General features: G+C 38.3%; 1 protein-coding gene across 1 annotated transcript in view; it reads left to right on the top strand.

Annotated features, from left to right (window-relative positions):
- LOC106947472 (uncharacterized) overlaps positions 1-18687 on the top strand; it is a 146982-nt gene that overhangs the window by 88264 nt on the left and 40031 nt on the right. Inside the window, exons 13-18 of the mRNA XM_015032488.1 lie at positions 10140-10189; positions 10284-10359; positions 11425-11430; positions 12988-13062; positions 15452-15671; positions 16174-16401. Coding sequence (XP_014887974.1) covers positions 10140-10189; positions 10284-10359; positions 11425-11430; positions 12988-13062; positions 15452-15671; positions 16174-16401 — 655 coding nt within the window. The remainder of the gene's footprint in view (positions 1-10139; positions 10190-10283; positions 10360-11424; positions 11431-12987; positions 13063-15451; positions 15672-16173; positions 16402-18687) is intronic.

Raw genomic sequence — 18687 nt, 5'->3', positions numbered from 1 at the left:
GTCAGGGTTTCCTTCCACAGGTTTCTCACAGTAGTTTGCTGGAGTTCTGGTCCGTTTTTCCTGGCAGAACTGGTGGAACTGGAGTGTATTTTGCAGCCCACCACCCTCGGACATGCCTCTCAGATTGGGGCTTTGTGATGGCCAAAATGTTGATGTTGTTGTCCTTTATACTCTTTGTGGTTCAAACAGTTTAAAGACTATTATACCCAAACTGACCAAATGTTTGAACTGCTGAATTTCTGTTATAAAAACGTTGCTAAAAAATGTTCTGTTTCCTGACATTTATCAAATATAAACAATGTTGGTAATTCAAACTAACCTAAAACAAAACAATTTGGTCTGACATAACTTTAAAAGTCTTTTTATCCAGTTTATATAAATATCTGGTTTCAGCTGTAGCTAGTGCCTCAAAAAGTGGTTTGTCTTTTCATAATCTGAAATATTTCTCCATTTTTAATCTCAGTTTAAATTCCAAGAAGTCGTCTTTGTTTCTTCCAGATGCTTTAAGTTGCTGCCATGTGACTCACTGTTTCCAGTGACTGCATGATCAGAAATGCTGTTAGTGGATGAGAAACAACTTGTAGTCAGACCTGAATAAAGGTCTGCAAAGCTTTTATCCATTAGCTGAAAACCAAATATTGAGGCGGACTGCAGCAGAATCTGTAAGAACGACCTTCACTCTGTGAACTCAGTTTATTAATAATAACTGCCTTTTACTCATAATGGGATTGTCGAACCAAAAACAACAAACACATCACGTCTACCAAGGATTGTTGGCAGATTTGTGATTTTTCTAAAAGCTTGACCTGCAGTTTTAATCAAACATTTTCTCTGTCCTTCAGTGTCTTCCAGGCTTGCAGCCAAACAAGCTTTCATTAAGCTTCTCACTTAATTCTTCCAACCCACTTCAACTTTTATACCTTTATTTAAATCTTAAATCGCCAAGAATTTATTGCTGCACGGATCAAATCATAAACTATGAAGCTTCCCGGTCATGGGAAAGTTATAACACTTCCACTTGTGAAAAGGAAAGATGTTCTGAAATCAGAAGATTTAAAACATGAGGCGATAATTTAGTTTTCCTTTTCTAGTGCAACAGGGTTTTATTAATAGGCGGGTTACGAGAACGGGGAGTAATCGACCTGATCCACTGTAATTTGGGAAGTGCTCATTCCAGCAAGTTAAAGATGCTTATTTGGAAAACGGCCAAACAAGCCGACATCCCACTCCTCCCTCCCTGCTTTTATTCTGCAGCATGAATGCATAGGAGCTGCGTTGCTCTGTTCTCAACAAGACGGAGGAGCAAATCTCCGAGATGAGCCTTGGCACCAGAGCAGACACTTGGAACATCTCCCCCAGTATAAGCACCTCCATTTGGGTCCAGTCCAACTTGAAATTATTTTGGGATTGTTGCCAAGAAGAAGATGTAAATAAAAAGGAAAAATGCACTGAGCTGAATAATATGAAGGACATATGCTTTCTAATTGTATTAGCGATGCTAATTCAATGTCGATTCGTTGTTTATTAGATTAAAATTTGTTCCAATCGATCAGAGGCGGGCAGAGAACCCAGGAGCTTTACTCAAGTAACAATATCACTACTTTATCATTTTTACTCAAGTTAAAGTGAAAAGTTAAAAAAAAGTGTTAAAGAAATTAGTCGGGTAAGAGTAAAAAAGCATTTGGAAAAAAGTCTGCTCATTAAATTATCGATCATTTAATATTTATAAATTACATCTTCAGACAAACGAAAATGTGAAGTAAAGTGGAAATTCTGGTATTTTAAGAACCAAAATGAAAATAATTCATATCAGTAACAAAAAAACAACAAAAGAAATTTTTCCAAATTAGTTTCTTTCAATAAAAAACTTATAAACTTTACCAAAAACTGCAGCTGTGTGTGTCTGGTGAAGTCCTGGTTAAAACATTTTTGTTTTTCATTCAGTGGGAAGAAAATCCAGAAATTTTACTCAAGTAAGAGAAGAAATACTTCATAATAAAATTACTGAAGCCAAAAAACAGCGTAGTAAAAATACTTCTAAGATTTATTTTCTTCAAAAAAGTTACTCAGGTAAATGTAACTAGTTATTACCCAACTGTGCAGTCGACTAACTAGAAACGTCTGGTTTAGACTTTCTTTTATTGCTAAGATTCAAAAGTCAAAAATTTCAAAAACTTGGAAAATTTCTAAAAGTACAAAATTTTCGACTGTTCAAATTCAGAAATCTCAGAATTTTGATTTTTTTTTTCTTTTTTTCAAAATTAAAAAAAAATTTCTAGCAAATTTCTAACCTTTCAAGCTCAGAGATGTACTTTTTTTATTTTTATTTAGTTTTCTGGCGTCCTAATACGCCTTCGTAGGTTCCTGTTTATGTTTTATAAATATGTCTAAGTTTAATAATGCAAGAAAACCAAAACTTTCAGTTTATTCAGTCACTATTTAATATGGCTCACACAAAATAATGTCAAAATTTTATGATTTTTTATTTTATTCGACACAATATGAAAAATGTATCCATTTATGTTATGAAAAGGCGGTCGGCCATCTTGAAACAAGAGGCTTTGCAGAAAATGTTCACTTATCAACTTTAGATGACCTCATAATCGATAACTTGCATCCCTAACTTGTAGGTTTTCCTATATTAATGGGGTCGGAGGGTTTCTGGTGTGGATAAAGGCCTTGGCACCTGGGCAGAGCGTCGGCCCGTTCTCCCTGGAGCTCACTAATCAGCCGGGCTTAGATGGCGATGATGCAGCTTCCTAACCTGCCATCAACCAGCTGCTCCCCACCAGACGCAGCAGGGGATAAAAATGGGAAAAAGTCACTGATTCTGACACAAAATGATTGTTGAGCCTATTTTCAGAAAGAGAAAGGATCGTTTACCCTTTGATTATCCAAATTGAAAGAGTTCAGGACATAATTTAAAATTTATTCAGGCTAATTTCTGGTTTTTGAGGCAGCACTGGATACAGTTCAATCTACTGTGACCAACAGGAGCGGCTAACAGTAATCAGGAACAAGATGTTCCACCACACAAAGCTTCATTTTGAAGCCTTGGTCATTATTTTTAATTACACCTGCTTGATTTTTTTAAGTCTTATTGGTCTAATGAAGAGCTCTTAGCTCTGTTGAGCCCACCAGGCTGAGCTGCAGTTTCCATGGTGAAGAGGCGGATAGTTGGAGTAGACTCTACAAGTGCTTTTGTTACGGCCGTTTAAGCTGGGAAATATTATAACAGCTAATCTCACTCTAACATAGTTGTTTTATTCTCCCTTTCAGAATAAACTGTTCTGGTTATTAGAGCCTCTGTTTGTGTCTAAACACCCGTTCTTTAGACGGTTTATTACGTTTCCTTATTCCTCGTAGTAATAAGTGAATGCCAGTATTAACCTCTAGTTGCCACCGATCACTGCTTTGATTGGTCAGTACGGATTAAAACACTTATAAACCCATCTCATTTATTTAACATTAACTCCATCAACGTTAAAAAGTAAATAAAATGCCGATTGAAAAGGTTGTTTAATGTCTGAAAACCTTTTATCTGTTAATATCGTCTCATGACCACGATGGCGTTTTTGTGCCATTATAGAGAGAAAAAAGTTAACTCTTGACCCAAAAACTTAAAAATTTGAGAGTAATCTCAAACATTTTTGAATTTGAAAAATTGAAAATTGCTAGAAAAAAATCGAATTATTTAATAAAAACCTCAAAAGTTTAAATTTCAATTTCTCTATTTTTAGATAAAAGTGGAATTTAAACCTGTAGTTTGGTTTTCGGGTACAAAGTTCATCAGAAAAAATAAACATACAACCGAGAAGACGATGGCATTTTACAGCTGATACATAAAAGTTGAGCTGTAATTTGGGACCTGTTGTGTGAGAGATTTCTCATTTTCATGCCTTCTGGGTTTGAAATGGTTGGAATTACCGACCCATTTGTTTGTGATTCATTGCTCACAGAACTCGGAGTAAATGTGTTTCATGGAGCTGAGCGTCTTTCAAAGTTGATTTAAAGTTGTTTAGATCAATAAATCACTCCGGTCCGTCCACTGAGCTGCTCTATTCTTGTTTTTCTAGCTCCATTTTATGAATCATTTCCTAAATATTAAAGATATTTTTCCATACTTTTGCGTTTCTGTAGAGTTTTAGAGACTTGAAGTGGTCAGTTTATCAGAGAATGTCTGATTTAACTGAGTTTGCTCTTGAAGGTGGAGGCTGGATCATACTGGCCATGGATAAATTTCAGACTTCGATGCTTGTCTGATACATTTGGATCGCTAACGCAGTTAGCTTTTCCAAATCAACCTGAAGCTCCAGCAGACGGCTCCCTGCTGTGTGAGAGATCAGGCTCAGAAAACCATCGTTTCTCCATAAATGTTCATTTATTTGGGAACTTTGGAATATGTATAAATCTGTATAAATCTTCACATTGCCTAAATATATTATTTACTTACTGATGTTAGAAGATACTTTTTTTACGCAGTGATATTTAAAATAGTATATTATAAATAGAAGTTTATTTATCCCAGAAGTTAATGCGATAAATGGTTGAGACCAAAACAGCAGACTGAAGACTTTTAAAATCCAGTTTTTGGTAGAAAGAGCGAGAAAAAGAGAAAAACAATAAACCATGCAAATAAAAAAAAAACTTATTTTAATTTATCATGTGATTAATTGATTTATTACAGACCTGGTGATACAAACTCATTGAAGCTTATTGAAATAAATTAAAAATGAATGAGTATTTAAGATTTGATGATCATAAACCTCAAACTCTCTGATAAATCAGTAGTTTCTGTTTTAGTTTTTCTATCAGGTGTTTTAACTTTAAGGTTTGATCGTTTTGGCGTCTGTGACTGAATATCTGCATAAGCCTATGAGGTAGAAATCTGAGGATAAACACGTGGGAATCCAGGTTCTGTCCAGATAACCTGGAGCAGTTTTACATTCTTCAGTTTACAATTCATTGTTCATCCAAGAATGTTTTCAATTTTAATTGAACAGCAATGGGTTCTTTGTTACATCTGAGGATACAGGAACATGCCCGACCAAAACTAATTCCCCTCGAACATAAAGCCTTAAATGTTCATCCAATGAATTTTGCTTTTAGGTTTAATTAATCTTGGCCCATCTGCTCTGTTGTGGTCACTGAGCTCTAAGAGGTCGATTCAACCTGGAGATGGTTTATAGCCCGACCTTTACATGTTGTAATGTTATTTAACGTTAAAGTACAATCCTTAGTGCTTAAATGGAAGGTAACCGGGGATTTCATCGCTCATCCTGAAGGCTTATTCAGTCCTGAACACAAAACTATCAGAGTTACAAATCAAGGATCGTTTTTGTCTTTCCAACCTTTACTTGATTTTCTCTCTGGATGGTTTTACAAACATTTACACTTTGAGACATGAGACCACAACAACTCAGACTATGGTATGTGTTAACAACCCAAGCATTGAAGCAAAAGGAGAGCAGGGCCAGTTACTCATTAAAACCTACATCAATATATTAGGAAGTAGCTTTTTGTTTTTATGGCAAAGATGGGAAATGTGTTGTAAATAAAACACAAAACAAATGGACAAACCCAAGTAAAAGCTGCAAAATATCTGCATTTTTTCAGTACTTTGAATGCTTTTTAAACTTATTAGCTTGACAAATTACATCTTAGTTGGAATTTATTTACTTGATAAATAAATTCCAAGAGCAATTTAAACAAGCAATTTAAACCTCAGGTGTTGTCAAAGTAATAAAGTGACCTGGATAATGTTTTATTCTCTCTCTCTTTTCTCTATAGCTATGGACTGCTGACATTTGGTTTTTAGCTATTTGGAAACATTTTAATATTGAACTATGGTACTGCAAGAACTTTGACTACATCTCCCACCAACAATGTGGGAGACTAGGTGAATATAATTTGCTTTCATGAGAAAATGTTCTCCAGAAATCGCTTCAATGGACAACATGGAGCAGGAGTTTCTCCTAAAGGTGGGGCAAAATCCAAAACTCACCCACCTAAAAAGAGAGCTCCAAATCCCAAAGTAGCACTGGTTATCCGTGGCAAAATTCATCGTCTTTTGCAAGGGTCTGCAGACCACCATGTCCCCGAATCCCACCTCTATTATCCGGGCACTAATCAGGAGGAAGAGGAGGCGGAGGCACCTGACAGTCCAAAAGAGCTCCAAAGCATGTATCCGAAGGTTACCCCGAGGGCTGAAGCCTTCCCCCCAAAAGCTTCAATCATCAAACGACATGCGGTGGTATCAGGGCCTCCATGCGTGGGAGAAGTGGAGCTGAACAGAGAGGGTTGCATTAGAATACCTTGCACTTTACAACATAAAAGCTCCAGATCCCAAGGAAGCCAAAAACGTATATCCTTCGAGAGTGGACTCCGGGAACCTCCAGAGGACATCCAACCAATCCCACTTTACAGTCCAGTCAGCCCAGACATGAACGGGACAAAGTTTGCATCAGGAACACGAGAATTTACTTCCCCTCGCATTCGGCCCAAAAGACCATATTCTGCTGGTGACTGTTTGGACTACAACTTCAACAGAGCTTTACCAAACACACTTCTGGAAGATGATGAAGATAGAGAAGAGACGTCAAGTGCCATCATTGACCATATTCTGAAGGAGCTAAGGGGCATCAACAAGATCCAAGAGGAAATCTCAGACCTCAGGGATTACCTGAGCTCAGTGCGGGGCTCAGTTGAGGAGGTATCCTCATGTGTAGATGCTGTTTTATTGGAAATCGAAGGCATTCGTTCTAGCAACAAAGGCGGTACAAGTACATGGTCAGGAAGCAAAGATGGATCAGCCACACGTAGGCGGCCAGTCAGTGCTTATGGTAGCTTAGGGAGCCCAGTAGCAAAGTCAGATCTGGACTGTGTTCAGCCAGGTTATGAGCACCATAGTATACATGGGGTCCAACTGCCAGCAAGGCCAGAAGGGCCTAAGGTGTCGCAAATTGTTTCAACAGCTGATCATCAGGAACTGGAGGACGCCGACGATACTTCTGATCATAGTTCAGATATACCAGAAGGTGCAACAGCAAGAAATCTTAGCTTAAGCTTGCTTGACCATGGAAACTGCCAAGATTTTCCCAGCACAAGCTCTTTGTCTTCTGGCCATAGTTCAAAGTCTGAGTATGACTTACCAGGGCAGTTATCTAGTCTTGAAAGAAAGGAGCACAGAGCTGGTGATGAGAGAGAATGGGCTAACACTATACCCCCACACAGTAGGGAGTCAAAGTGGCATAAGGATAGCATTTACCTCAGGGATAGGGCTGTAGAGGACAATTCCAGAAAGAGTTCTCACTACTGTGAAGGAGCTGGACACTGGGGTCACTACAGAAGAGCAGGAGGATATGGCTCATCTTTACAGTCATCCACAGGAAGCTCAGATCCTCTCTCTGTTAGCTCTGGAAAGCATTACAATTCACCTGCCAGCACTTCAAGCAGGAAGGAACGGCAGTCACGGTTGAGACGGCCTCAGAGTCAGCCCAGGAGTCACGATCCAGCTGCTAACAGCATTGGAAGCTCGTCCATTGGGTATGAATATTCTACTGATTTGTCCTACCCCCAAAGTTCAGGTTACCATTCGATTGAGGTGCATGATGGTGAAGCAGAGGAATTTGAGTTTGATCAAACAAATGAGCTGACCTTCACAACAAACAGTGAGACCGAAGCCTATTTAAGCTACGAAGAGACTTCTGCTATGACCTGGACAGAGGGACTCTCAGGTGCCTCTGGAGACAGCGTTGTAAGACCTTACAGCAGTCGAAGCTGGGAAAACCGACTCTCTGATTCCGGTACTGCAGATGTCCCAGCTGGAGGTTTAACCGTCAAACGCTTGGGGCGAGCTGTTCTTGATTTCAGGTCTGCTTTGCGGGGTGCACTACGCAAACTTGAAGGACCTGTTGAGGTAAATCCTGGAGACTTTGAACTATCAATGCCTTCTGATGAGTGTCCTTTAAACAGGTCCTACGAGGAATATTTGGAACAGACTTCTTACCAATTCCATGAAGATGTTACTTCTGCTCATGCTTTTGATATTCTGTCCAAAAATAGTACTACTCAAAAGACTAATAACTTTTCAGTGGAGCCTTTAGATGTGAAAACCAGCGAAAGCCTTTCACTGGAGCCCTTAAAGACTTGCCAAAGTCCTCCTTATTGGAACAAGATCCCACCAAGTTTTGAAGAACCATCTGTAGATCCTGATTCATTAGTCAAAGGCCTTACAGACCTACCTGGAGATAGCTTAGGTGAAAAGATTTCGAAAGGCCCATCAGATGTTAGTGATAAGGATCGGCTTTCCCTGTACATCACTGCAGAGTCCTTTCCAGCCTCAATCCAGGCTGATGAACCTGCAGCACTGGAGGAACCACAGCAGCCTGCAGCTGACATTTCTGGAGGCTCAGAGGTCAAACCAGAGCGAGACGCAGCAGAGTCATCAGCAGAAGTTACCCAGATTGATGAACGCAAGTTGAAGTGTCTGAGGAGTTTTCAGCAGATTCTACGGGAGAAGAGGGAGACCAGACGCAACCTTGTCAGTATGACCATGTCCACCTTCTCCCAGGAGGAAATGGACCAAGGTAGCCATTGTTTCAACCTCTGGTCATCCTGTCTTTTTGATTGCTAACAACTGAGCTGTATTTACCCTCTTTATAGTAAGTTTTTTTAACCAGGGAAACTAGGAAAGTGTGAAATTGCCCCACCACTCCGTGATCTTTAGCATCTCGGTGTCTCAGTCATATGACCTACAGCAGGAGTTTACAACTCTTTAGCAATATTTTTTGTGGTTTTGTTTAATCTTTTAAAGTTTTTGATTGCCTGTTTACATTTCATCTTCAGTTTTTACGCCCCATCAGGACAGAATCTTGTCCACTGGTCAAGTGAAGGACAGATGAAACTATCTACCACATTTAAACTGTAGCTGAGAGTTACTTCTTACAAAAATAGGTTTATCTATAGAAGCATTTTAAAGCCTGGATGCCTCTTAGGTCGGGGTTAATTGGCTTTAACAATAAAGAGAAATCTCTGAAAAGGGTCAGGAATGGACTGAAGCTTAGCAATCTATCGATCAAAGCCACTTTAAACGATTACCAGAAACTTTTTCTATTAGGAGGTGAAAAACAAAGAAAATAGGGTCATTTTAAAACTTTTTGAACAGTGCTGTACATGTATATAATGCTATCTGTCTGCGGCTCTGATAGGTCATTGATTGACCTTTTTTGACACCAGGTCTTTGATCATTTCTGTTAGTGTGATTTTCCCAGATAAAGGGCTCTGGTACCCATTTAGAGATTGGCAGCTATTGCTTTTTATCTAAAGTTCCCCGGGGTATTTTATTGCACCGTGGTCTATTCTGGAATGATAATTTCTACCCACTTGTGAGTAATGCATCAGCTGACACTCAGGACTCCCTCGCTCCTCTCCAAGGCGTCAGCACAATCCATTTGCAGAATTAGAAAACATTAATTATCTCCTCAGAAAGCAAGTCGGACATTAAAGACCGGGGATCGAGGAAATTATTAGGAGTCATTTTCATGATGAATTAATGAAACATTTATGACCTCAGACCCCATCTGTCGGAAAACTCAGTGTTGGTGTCGCTTTTAAACTGTAACGCTGTTGTTTTTACACAATGAATCAAGCCGGTCAATGACCGTTTTTGTCTCTTCTGTGTGTTTCTGTCTCGCTGTTTTACAGATGGAAGTCAAGATGGAGATCAGGTCACCTTAAAACCAACCGTCTTAACATTATCTTCTTGTTCTGTGGTTCATTTTCTGCTGTGGCTATGTTTATGCTGATCCTGTAAAGCCCATAATTATACCTACTTGATTTTTAAAAGTAGCATTGATGGACACAATGTTGTCCATAATAGGATACTCTATAGAAATCTTATTTTTATCAACTCCCTCAATGTAAATATTCACAAATCAATAAAAATGATTGATTGAAAGGTGTTTGGCATGCAGAACTGAAACTCAACCAACACACTTTAGTCTCAGCATTTCCCTCTTGTTATTTTCTATTCACTTTCCTTTTTATTTTAAACTTTTGCATTTGCATGCTCCTTTCTCCTTCAATCAAACTTTCGCTTTTAACTTAATTAATGCATGACCTATGACCTCCTATTTCAGAGCCAAACGCAAGACGGTGACCCCAGCAAGCAGCCGTGGGCCAAGCCAGGGTCTGTAAAGCTTTATGTGTGCTTGCTTTAGTGAACGGTACAAAGTTTATTCTGTTTTTATGTATTTTTTCTGTTATTTATTTATCCGCTGAAGGGCAAACACACCATTTGGCATCGACAGCATGCCAGACCTCCGCAAGAAGAGGCCTATCCCTCTTGTTAGTGAACTGGTGAGTTACCCCATCAATGCTTTTTATAGCTTCCTTTGACAGTTTTGAAATTCACTGCACTAAGTCAAAACTCCACTGATTAAATTTATATTTGGAGATGTACTAAGCAAAGAAAAATTACTGTTGAAAAAGAGAGACAACAACATGTTTTCAACCTCTTTCTGGTAAACAACTTGAAGTTAATTTTAGTTTTTGTATTACTGGTGAAACATCTTGATATTGAATCTAAATTAAATTATTTATACTGTGGCTTGTTTTTCACGAAGCCATCAAAGAGAATAATTTATTTCAACATTAAGTGAGAAGATGTAAATTTGTAAAAAAGGACCAGAAAATTATCTTCTTACATGAACCAAGCAATTCCTGTATTAAAATAAAACAAGGACATTTTTATTATTTTATATTTTTATTTTAACACCAATCAAGTAGTCATTTTGTCACAATGAAACAATGATTCCTGTTGGGGTGTTTATACCCTCACCAAGTGGTGCAAAGTAAGAAGAAGGTTTCTTAGCAACCAACTGTAAATATCTGCAAACTATACCTCCACTCATGCATGAGATCGATGTTTAATTTCATAAAACACTTTTTTTAGTGACCTTAGTCAATGTAAGTGGATGACAACAGCGTCTAATATGTAGCAGGTTTCTCTAATTAGGGAGCCATATAGCACAAATACAGGCTTTGCAGAATGAATGTTATGCTGAGTCAATATGTTTTGACATTTACACACTTAAAATAATGCAGCCAAGTAAAGAGATTGATCCTTTTAGAGAAGATACAGGAAAAATTAATAAAAAATGCACTTTCACATTAACAGTGTCAGGATTTATTAGACATCATGGAAGTCGAATGTCTGCTCACTATAAATTAATGTTTGTGGAGATTGTTTGTTTGTTTCTTTTTTCATACAGATGAAAAAAAATATTCAGGCTGATATTTTGTGTTTGAAATCAAAAGTGAATAAAATAATTGTCAAGTCTAACGCATATAAGGATCTGACTCTATGCTCTCTGTCCTTCCTCTCTTTGCTCACGTTCCCTCTCTGTGATTGTCACCGCTCAGGCCATGGTGAGTAAAAGACCAGTGAGATTGTATTTGCTTTAGTCTGCAGGTTTGATGGGTTTGGTTTGAAATTCAGTCTGCTAGTGGTGAAATCGTATTTTGTACCAGCATGCAGACCCATAAGCAAACACAAAATAAAATCAGCTGTAAGGTTGTTGTTTTTCTTGTGTTCTCAAACTGAACTGGACTGACAGAAAAGCAAAAGGCCCTCTGCTTGTTTTACATGTAAATGTTTTAATTAACATCAGTAGCACAAAACCGAATGCTATTACATATTTGACTTTCTGAAAATTGTAGGAAAAAGATAAAAGAAGGGGCTTATACTGGAAGGTTATGTATAAAATTTGGGCCTTAAAATGTCTTAAATTAATTTAAAAACAAGGCATTTGAGTTTAAAAGTTGGACTTAGCATTTTTTCTGTTTTAGATTATGTTACAGCAGTAAAATACAGTTATCTCCGTGGTGTATTCACAACTGTTAAAATAGAAAATGACACGTTTAACCTCAACTTAAGTCTCTCCACCTATTGATTCTGCTTCATTATTGTATAATATGTTTATTCCAGTAGAAGAAATGCATTACGAACCCATGAGGCAGCTTGTTTTAATGGTTTCTGACAGCTTGTGCTGTTGGGTTTAAAATGTCTGAGGCGTTTCACAGGTGTGACGCAGCATCAAAGAGTCGTTGCAGCATCAAAAACTGCTTTTGAGCTTTCATTCATGTTGCTTAAAGATTTATAAAGAAAAGTTCCTAAGATCCGCTCCAAACCCACTGCACATCAAAAGGTTAACGAATATTAACCTAAGTAATACGACTCCTGTAATATTTTTATTCGTTTGCACCTGTTAAAGTTTGCTAGCTCATTTAGATGTTTTACTTAATTAGTCCTATTTTTAAATTGTAGGGAAAACCTTGAGAACTGTGTCAAACATTTTAGGGAAGAAAATGCAGGTTGTCCACACATCCCTAGAAAATCTTACATTCATTCATCTAAACTTCTGGCCTTAATAAGTCTTAAATTCATTAAAGGAAATGCAAGTTGGCCTTAAATATGTTAATCATGCGTCTTAAAAAGATGCTAATACTTGCTTGCTAGGTACCTAACTACCTAACCAACAGTTAAAAAGCTATCTAGCTTATTAGTGACTTTCTAATGACAAAGAAGTTATTAGCAGCTAGCATATAGCTACATTGCCAGTTAGCTGGAGTGCTATACGCCATTTTGATTATATGAGAAAAGACACCAAAAATTTCACAGTTTTGATCCTCTGCATTTCTCTTGTATGTCTTTGCCATGATTATAGGTCTTAAATGTTATTCAAAAAGGTCTTAAAAAGTCTTAAAGTTTGTGGAACCTGAATAAACCCTGAAATGTTTTTGTTAAAGGAAAAACTGGAAGACAAAAAGGAAATGGTCTATTGTATGTTTTTGCAATTTCACCTTCAAACTTAAAAGAATCAATCATCAAAACAAGATTTTCTTCAAATAATTACTTTAATCTTGACAGTGTTTGACTGTGTGTCGCTGTAAATTTCTGATTTCTCACTTTTCTCTTGTTTCCAGTCCATGATTCAGTCCAGCAAGGCCAGACTGAACTACACTCTGGCCACTCGGACCTCCCTAAAAGATGAAGAGCTTGTGAGTAGTTTATCTTATTTATCTCGTTTAAACGCTGTGTGATTAGTTTCTGCTCAGTTTTTCATTATGTCTGTGTCTCCTGTAACCAAGCTGTTCATCATTTGTTGGAAATGATTGTGAGAATTCAGTTTTGCTGAGTCAGCGTTATGGATCCGAAGTGTGCCTCCATGGTTTGCTTTGTGCTGACAGCGCTGTAATTTGTCAATTTATAATGATGATTACATTTTACATTGGAAGAAACATTAATAATTCAGGTGCACAAAGTAGGTTACTCTACGGCATGTAGGAGAAAACAATCTAGTGGAGAAGAGTTGCAAAGTGAAACTGGGAATACTGGGAATAAAAATGAGATAAAAGAGCATCTTTTCATCCTCTAGTCCTTGTTAATGGTAAATATAGACTTTTTCTTACTTTAATAACCTTAGTTTCAAATCTTCATTTCAGTAAATAATTAATCCTGTTCATGGTGAGCAAAAATAAGGAAATCAGCTGAGAAGAACAAAATATGGGACAGAAAACCCAGAGTTTAACTCTCTTAGTTTAAATTAACTTTCTGAATTTCATGATAAAGGTTTCATGCTTCCTTCAAGTGGTTTTTCAAGAAAAGAGTTAATTTGCCAAAGGGAAGATGGAAATAAATTTACTAAATAAGATCTGATGCAATAAATTTTCCCATCCATTGTACCTTTCCAGAGGCATGAAACTCTAACAGGTTCAGCCTGTTACTTGGCAGCGTTTGGTCACCGCATACTGCGGTAAAACCAAGTTTTTTGCTGTTGACTTGCCATCTACATACTACTTGCTGCTTTCTTGTTGGTTGTGCAGGAGGCTCCACTTCTGCTTTTCAAACATGTACAGTTGTCTTATTGCACTTCTGTTTGCAACCATTTTCACATGCGAGTGTAAACGTTGAGTTGGGGGCGTGGCCAGCAGCAGCTTGTTGGATTTAAAGTGACAGGAGGCCCTAACGTAGTTCATTCTGAAAAGATCAAACTAAAATCTTATTATCTAAGAATGATTTTGTGGAAAAAATGTAACAAACATGTTTTGGACAAACCATAAACCTATCCTAACTTGTTCAGGGAAGCATAAAACCTTTAAAATTTGCATAACAATTTTAATGGAAACACAGCTGGAAAAGCCAGAGATAATCATCAGATTTCTGTGGATTTTTCTGCTCTTTATTCAGCAGGTTTCTGATCAGTCAGGGAGAAAACAGCCAGTCCTCTGGGATAAGACGCGTCCAAACACCTTAATTTCATCAGGGATCTTAACTATTGACACCATCCATAACTCATGGTGGATTTTAACCTTTTCTTCTCAGGACAAATGACTTTCTAGTTCAAAACTGTCAGCAGCAGGATGTCGTCCTCCATATTTTTCGGGACAGAAGCGTCTTCTTTCTGTTCGTCTTTCTGTGACGCTGTTGTCCAGAAGTCTTCATCTTGCTGTGTGTGCAGAGGCGCTAACAACCACCTGCTGCCGGTGCTCAGCATTCTCTGCTCCCATTAGCACATTTCTCAGTGGGAGACTGAAACTCTCGGATCATTGAACCTTCATCTCTGCAGCTGACCTTTCACCTTTTGAGGTCCTTAGTGGTGCACAACACTCTTCTTTCTCTTCATTTGTCGCCATTTTGATGCAGAGCAATGACAGCTGTTTGCTTTTGATGAAGATAACAGGAGAAAATAAGGATTTCAACCACGTTTGCTCCATGGTTAAAGGAGTTGTCCTGCTGATTGGACTGAACTCGTGGTTCCTAAAGATTTCCCCAAGGAATTTACACAATACTGTACAGCACCATGCAAGATTTTCTGAAGATTTTCATGTTACGACCCCAAATTTCACCACATTTTTGGGAGATTTCATGAGTTTGGTTAAGAGTTATCTGAAGAATTGCACATTTTTGAGGTTTTTAATTCTAAACCATGTAACATTTTCCCTCCATTTCGTAAGATGCGTTTCCATAAACCAAGGACGTTTGCCAGTTTTTAAAAAAACTTGTTTTTAAATAATAAGACATTTTCGCACTAGGATCAAGTGGTTATTTGGTTTATTTTGCAAAACTGCGATGGGAACAATTTTTTCATCACACAAATCACATGATCAACAACCGATGGTTGCCACTGGCGCAAACCAGGAAGACGACGGAGACAGGAAGTAGTTGGAGGATGATGACACTGCATTTTTAAAATGATTTAACCAAATGTATTCACGTGTGATTTTAATTACGTTTCTTATTTAACAAAAACGCAGCAATTGGGAAAATGTGTTTTTTCAACAAAGTTTGCACACATTTGTAGTGGCAACGCAGCTAGTGTCAATAAAGTAAGGGTTGTTGTTTCTGATCAAACTGTTTGTCACTTTTTCTTTCCTCCTGCTTGCACAGAAAAACCACGTCTACAAGAAGACTCTGCAGGCTCTGATCTACCCCATCTCCTGCACCACGCCGCACAATTTCGAGGTGTGGACCGCCACCACGCCTACCTACTGCTACGAGTGCGAGGGTCTGCTGTGGGGCATCGCTCGGCAGGGCATGCGCTGCGCAGAGTGTGGGGTCAAAGTTCATGAGAAATGCCAGGAGCTGCTGAACGCTGACTGCCTGCAAAGTAAGTTGAGTTACTAAAAGATATGGAAATGTTTCAAGGTGTCATTAATTTTGAATAAAACTAAATATCTGAAGCCACATCCTGCTATTGAATACTTGCCGCACATTTTAATAGTGTGGGAAGACATTGCTTTTTTATGTACTGTACCTGCAGCAATCACCCAATAATTAATCTCATGCGACTTTATGCCAACACCTTGTCTGCGCTGATGAAAATTCACTAATGCCGTTTGGTTGAAAGTGAAAGTGAGAGCATTCCCTAGTTGCAGATTTTTTTAAAAGAAATTATTTTGTAGAACATTTAAATTTGATTTAGAGATGTTCAGTTTTTGTTGATTATAAAAAATAAGTAAAATCTAAATTTAATTTGACAAGTAGCATACCCTGTGCTGACGAAGCAGAACACTGTGAGTTCCACACAACTTATGAGAAAATATGGCTCATAATGACAGTAATATTAACGTACGAGGATGTGTTGAAGTAACTGGTTTCTGTGCCTTTAGGAGCAGCGGAGAAAAGTTCAAAGACGGGGGCAGAAGATCGGACGCAGCACATCATCATGGCTATGAAGGACCGGATGAAGATCCGCGAGAGAAACAAGCCTGAGATCTTCGAGGAGATCCGGAAAGTGTTTGTCATTTCTAAGATGATTCATGCTCAACACATGAAGAGCATCAAGCAGAGTGTGCTGGACGGCACCTCCAAATGGTCTGCCAAGATCACCATCACAGGTACGCCGTTAAACGCCCGAGAAAATGCTGACTCATGGTTTATTCATTTAGCAAGTCTGAAAAAACTTCACAGCGTTAAACGGCACTCTCTCTTTGGCTTGCTGTTATTGCATTTTTGATTTTGACTTCTGCTGTTGCGTTAAAAAACGCTGCAAGAAATACATGGAGACATTGTGACTCACGAGGAAAAGCAACTACATTTCATAGGTAGTGTATTCCTTTATTTTGCTTTTTTTAAAACAGGTTGAAAATTTGGAAGATCACGATAATTTTTCAGCATTTATGTCTAATGTTTATAGAGTGATCAGATTTCATTGAGTGGAAAAAACAAGGACATAAACATTTGTTTCAAATAGTTTACTTCATCGTTCAGGCACCTTTCCCTTCATCACCATAGCAACTGGTGACTCAGCAGATTCTACTTCCTTATATTACTTAAAGACTGTAGTGTGTCTTCTTGCAACAGCAAAAGAGTATTTAAGAAAGTCTTTTTTGTAGAATTTTTGTTTAAAATGGTGTTGAAAGGAGTTTTCCTCTTGGTCAGAGATCGTTTTTATCAAAGTAAAGAAAATATTTTACTAAGTGGGGATAGAAAAATGGCTGCTTTTGTTTTTCTTCATGCTGTCATAGTCGTCTGTGGCAGCACAGATCCTCGCAGGGCGTGTGGCTTCAGGATGATGTCTTTCTGAACCTCTGGCTGTGGATAACACTCATATCTCTGTGAAGTCAGCCAAAAGATTGAACACAAGGATTTTCTTTTGTTCCAAAGTTTTGCTTTCTTTACTGAGACTCTTTTTAAAAATAGCATTTTGTTGTTTGTGTGACTAACACAAACATAACAGAATAATCTTTATCCTTAAAGTGGTTTTTAATGGTTATTTAGTCAAAAATCTACAGTTTTATTATTATTTATTTAGTCAAAAATCTACAGTTTTATTATTTATAACATAAATAATAATGTTATTATTATAACATATTTATGTTATGTTATAATGATAATCTGACCAATGACAGCTTTTGTTTAAAGGGTTAATGTTAATCCAAAGTGTCAGCAGTCAGAATAGTCATGTCACGTTTTATCCGATAACCACCAATTATTTCATTGATCATTCAGGTCGCATTCACACCAGACCTGTTTGGTCCACTTTAATCGAATTCTGGTTCGTTACTCTAGAAAGTCTGGTTACGCTGGTTCGCTTGCAATCCTCGGTCTCGGTCCGGTTGAAGTGAACTCTGGTTCGGTTTGAATTAATTTATGAACGCAAAGTGGACCACAGACTGCTCCAAAAGCAGGAAGTGGAATGCAACGCAGGGCATTCTGGGTAAATACAGCCAAAAGAAACGTGCTAGCCTAGCGCTAGCAGGAGAAATGTCTAATAAAAGAGAAATCCTACAACCACTAAAGTCTGATGCTACTCCATTTTTGTTTACATTTTGTGTAGAAGGAAGTTGTGCTCAGTGTCTTCTTCAGAGATTTTTGTGTGGTTTCCTCCAGTGGCTCTTGGTGCAGCGCCCCCACAGGCGAGGAGGAGAACAGGTTTTTCAAAGAGTTTAGTTTGTTTGACTCGGTGCAAAAGTGAAAACGAACCTCAGCAGCTGAACATGTAACAAATGTTACCGTTTTGGTCCCCACTCGAGCCGAGTCTCCAACTCGAAGCTGTTCCTCAACATTCTGAAATTATGAAAGAAGTTTGCGTCACATTGCATCTCCTTCTCACTCCACACCCAGACTCCTCTACAGAAATTGCTCCACTAAAAGTTGTTGGTATTAGTTGTGCTTTCCTTTTATTAGCTTCCTTCGTCTCGTTATGACCTTGTGATGATCCTGTCAGCTCCCATTACTCAACAACTTTAAAATCGACCCATTGACGTGGCGTCCATTACTGCTTCCATAAACAGTGGCTGCTGTTTCTGCTGTGCCACGTCTGTGACTAAGTCATGGATCTTTTTAACTGGTGTTTCTGCTGTGCAGTATGACTGAAGCACAAACAGGACTCCAAAGTTTTCCCTCTCTTAGTGAAAGTTGTACCGGGAGTCAATACCTCAAGTAAAAGCCGCACTACTGTAGGTTTCTCCAAATGTGAGACACACTCATGACCCTGAAATGACGACCGGTTTTAATTGATCAGGATATATACGAAGGAGGCTTCAGCATAGGCACGTTCCATGTTATTGTTTACATCCAGAGATTTGGCGCATGCACACAACTCTGGGGAGTGAAAAGACGATTGTTTTACATGCCAATCCGTAGCCAGTTTTTAATCAAATGAGACCTGGAAATGTTGG

The sequence above is a fragment of the Poecilia latipinna genome, unplaced genomic scaffold (genome assembly GCF_001443285.1).
Source record: "Poecilia latipinna isolate Pla-1442-1.1 unplaced genomic scaffold, P_latipinna-1.0 Scaffold243, whole genome shotgun sequence".
Taxonomy (NCBI): Eukaryota; Metazoa; Chordata; class Actinopteri; order Cyprinodontiformes; family Poeciliidae; genus Poecilia; species Poecilia latipinna.
The sequence above is the reverse complement of the archived record's forward strand: the minus strand, read 5'-3'. Positions and strand labels throughout refer to the sequence as shown.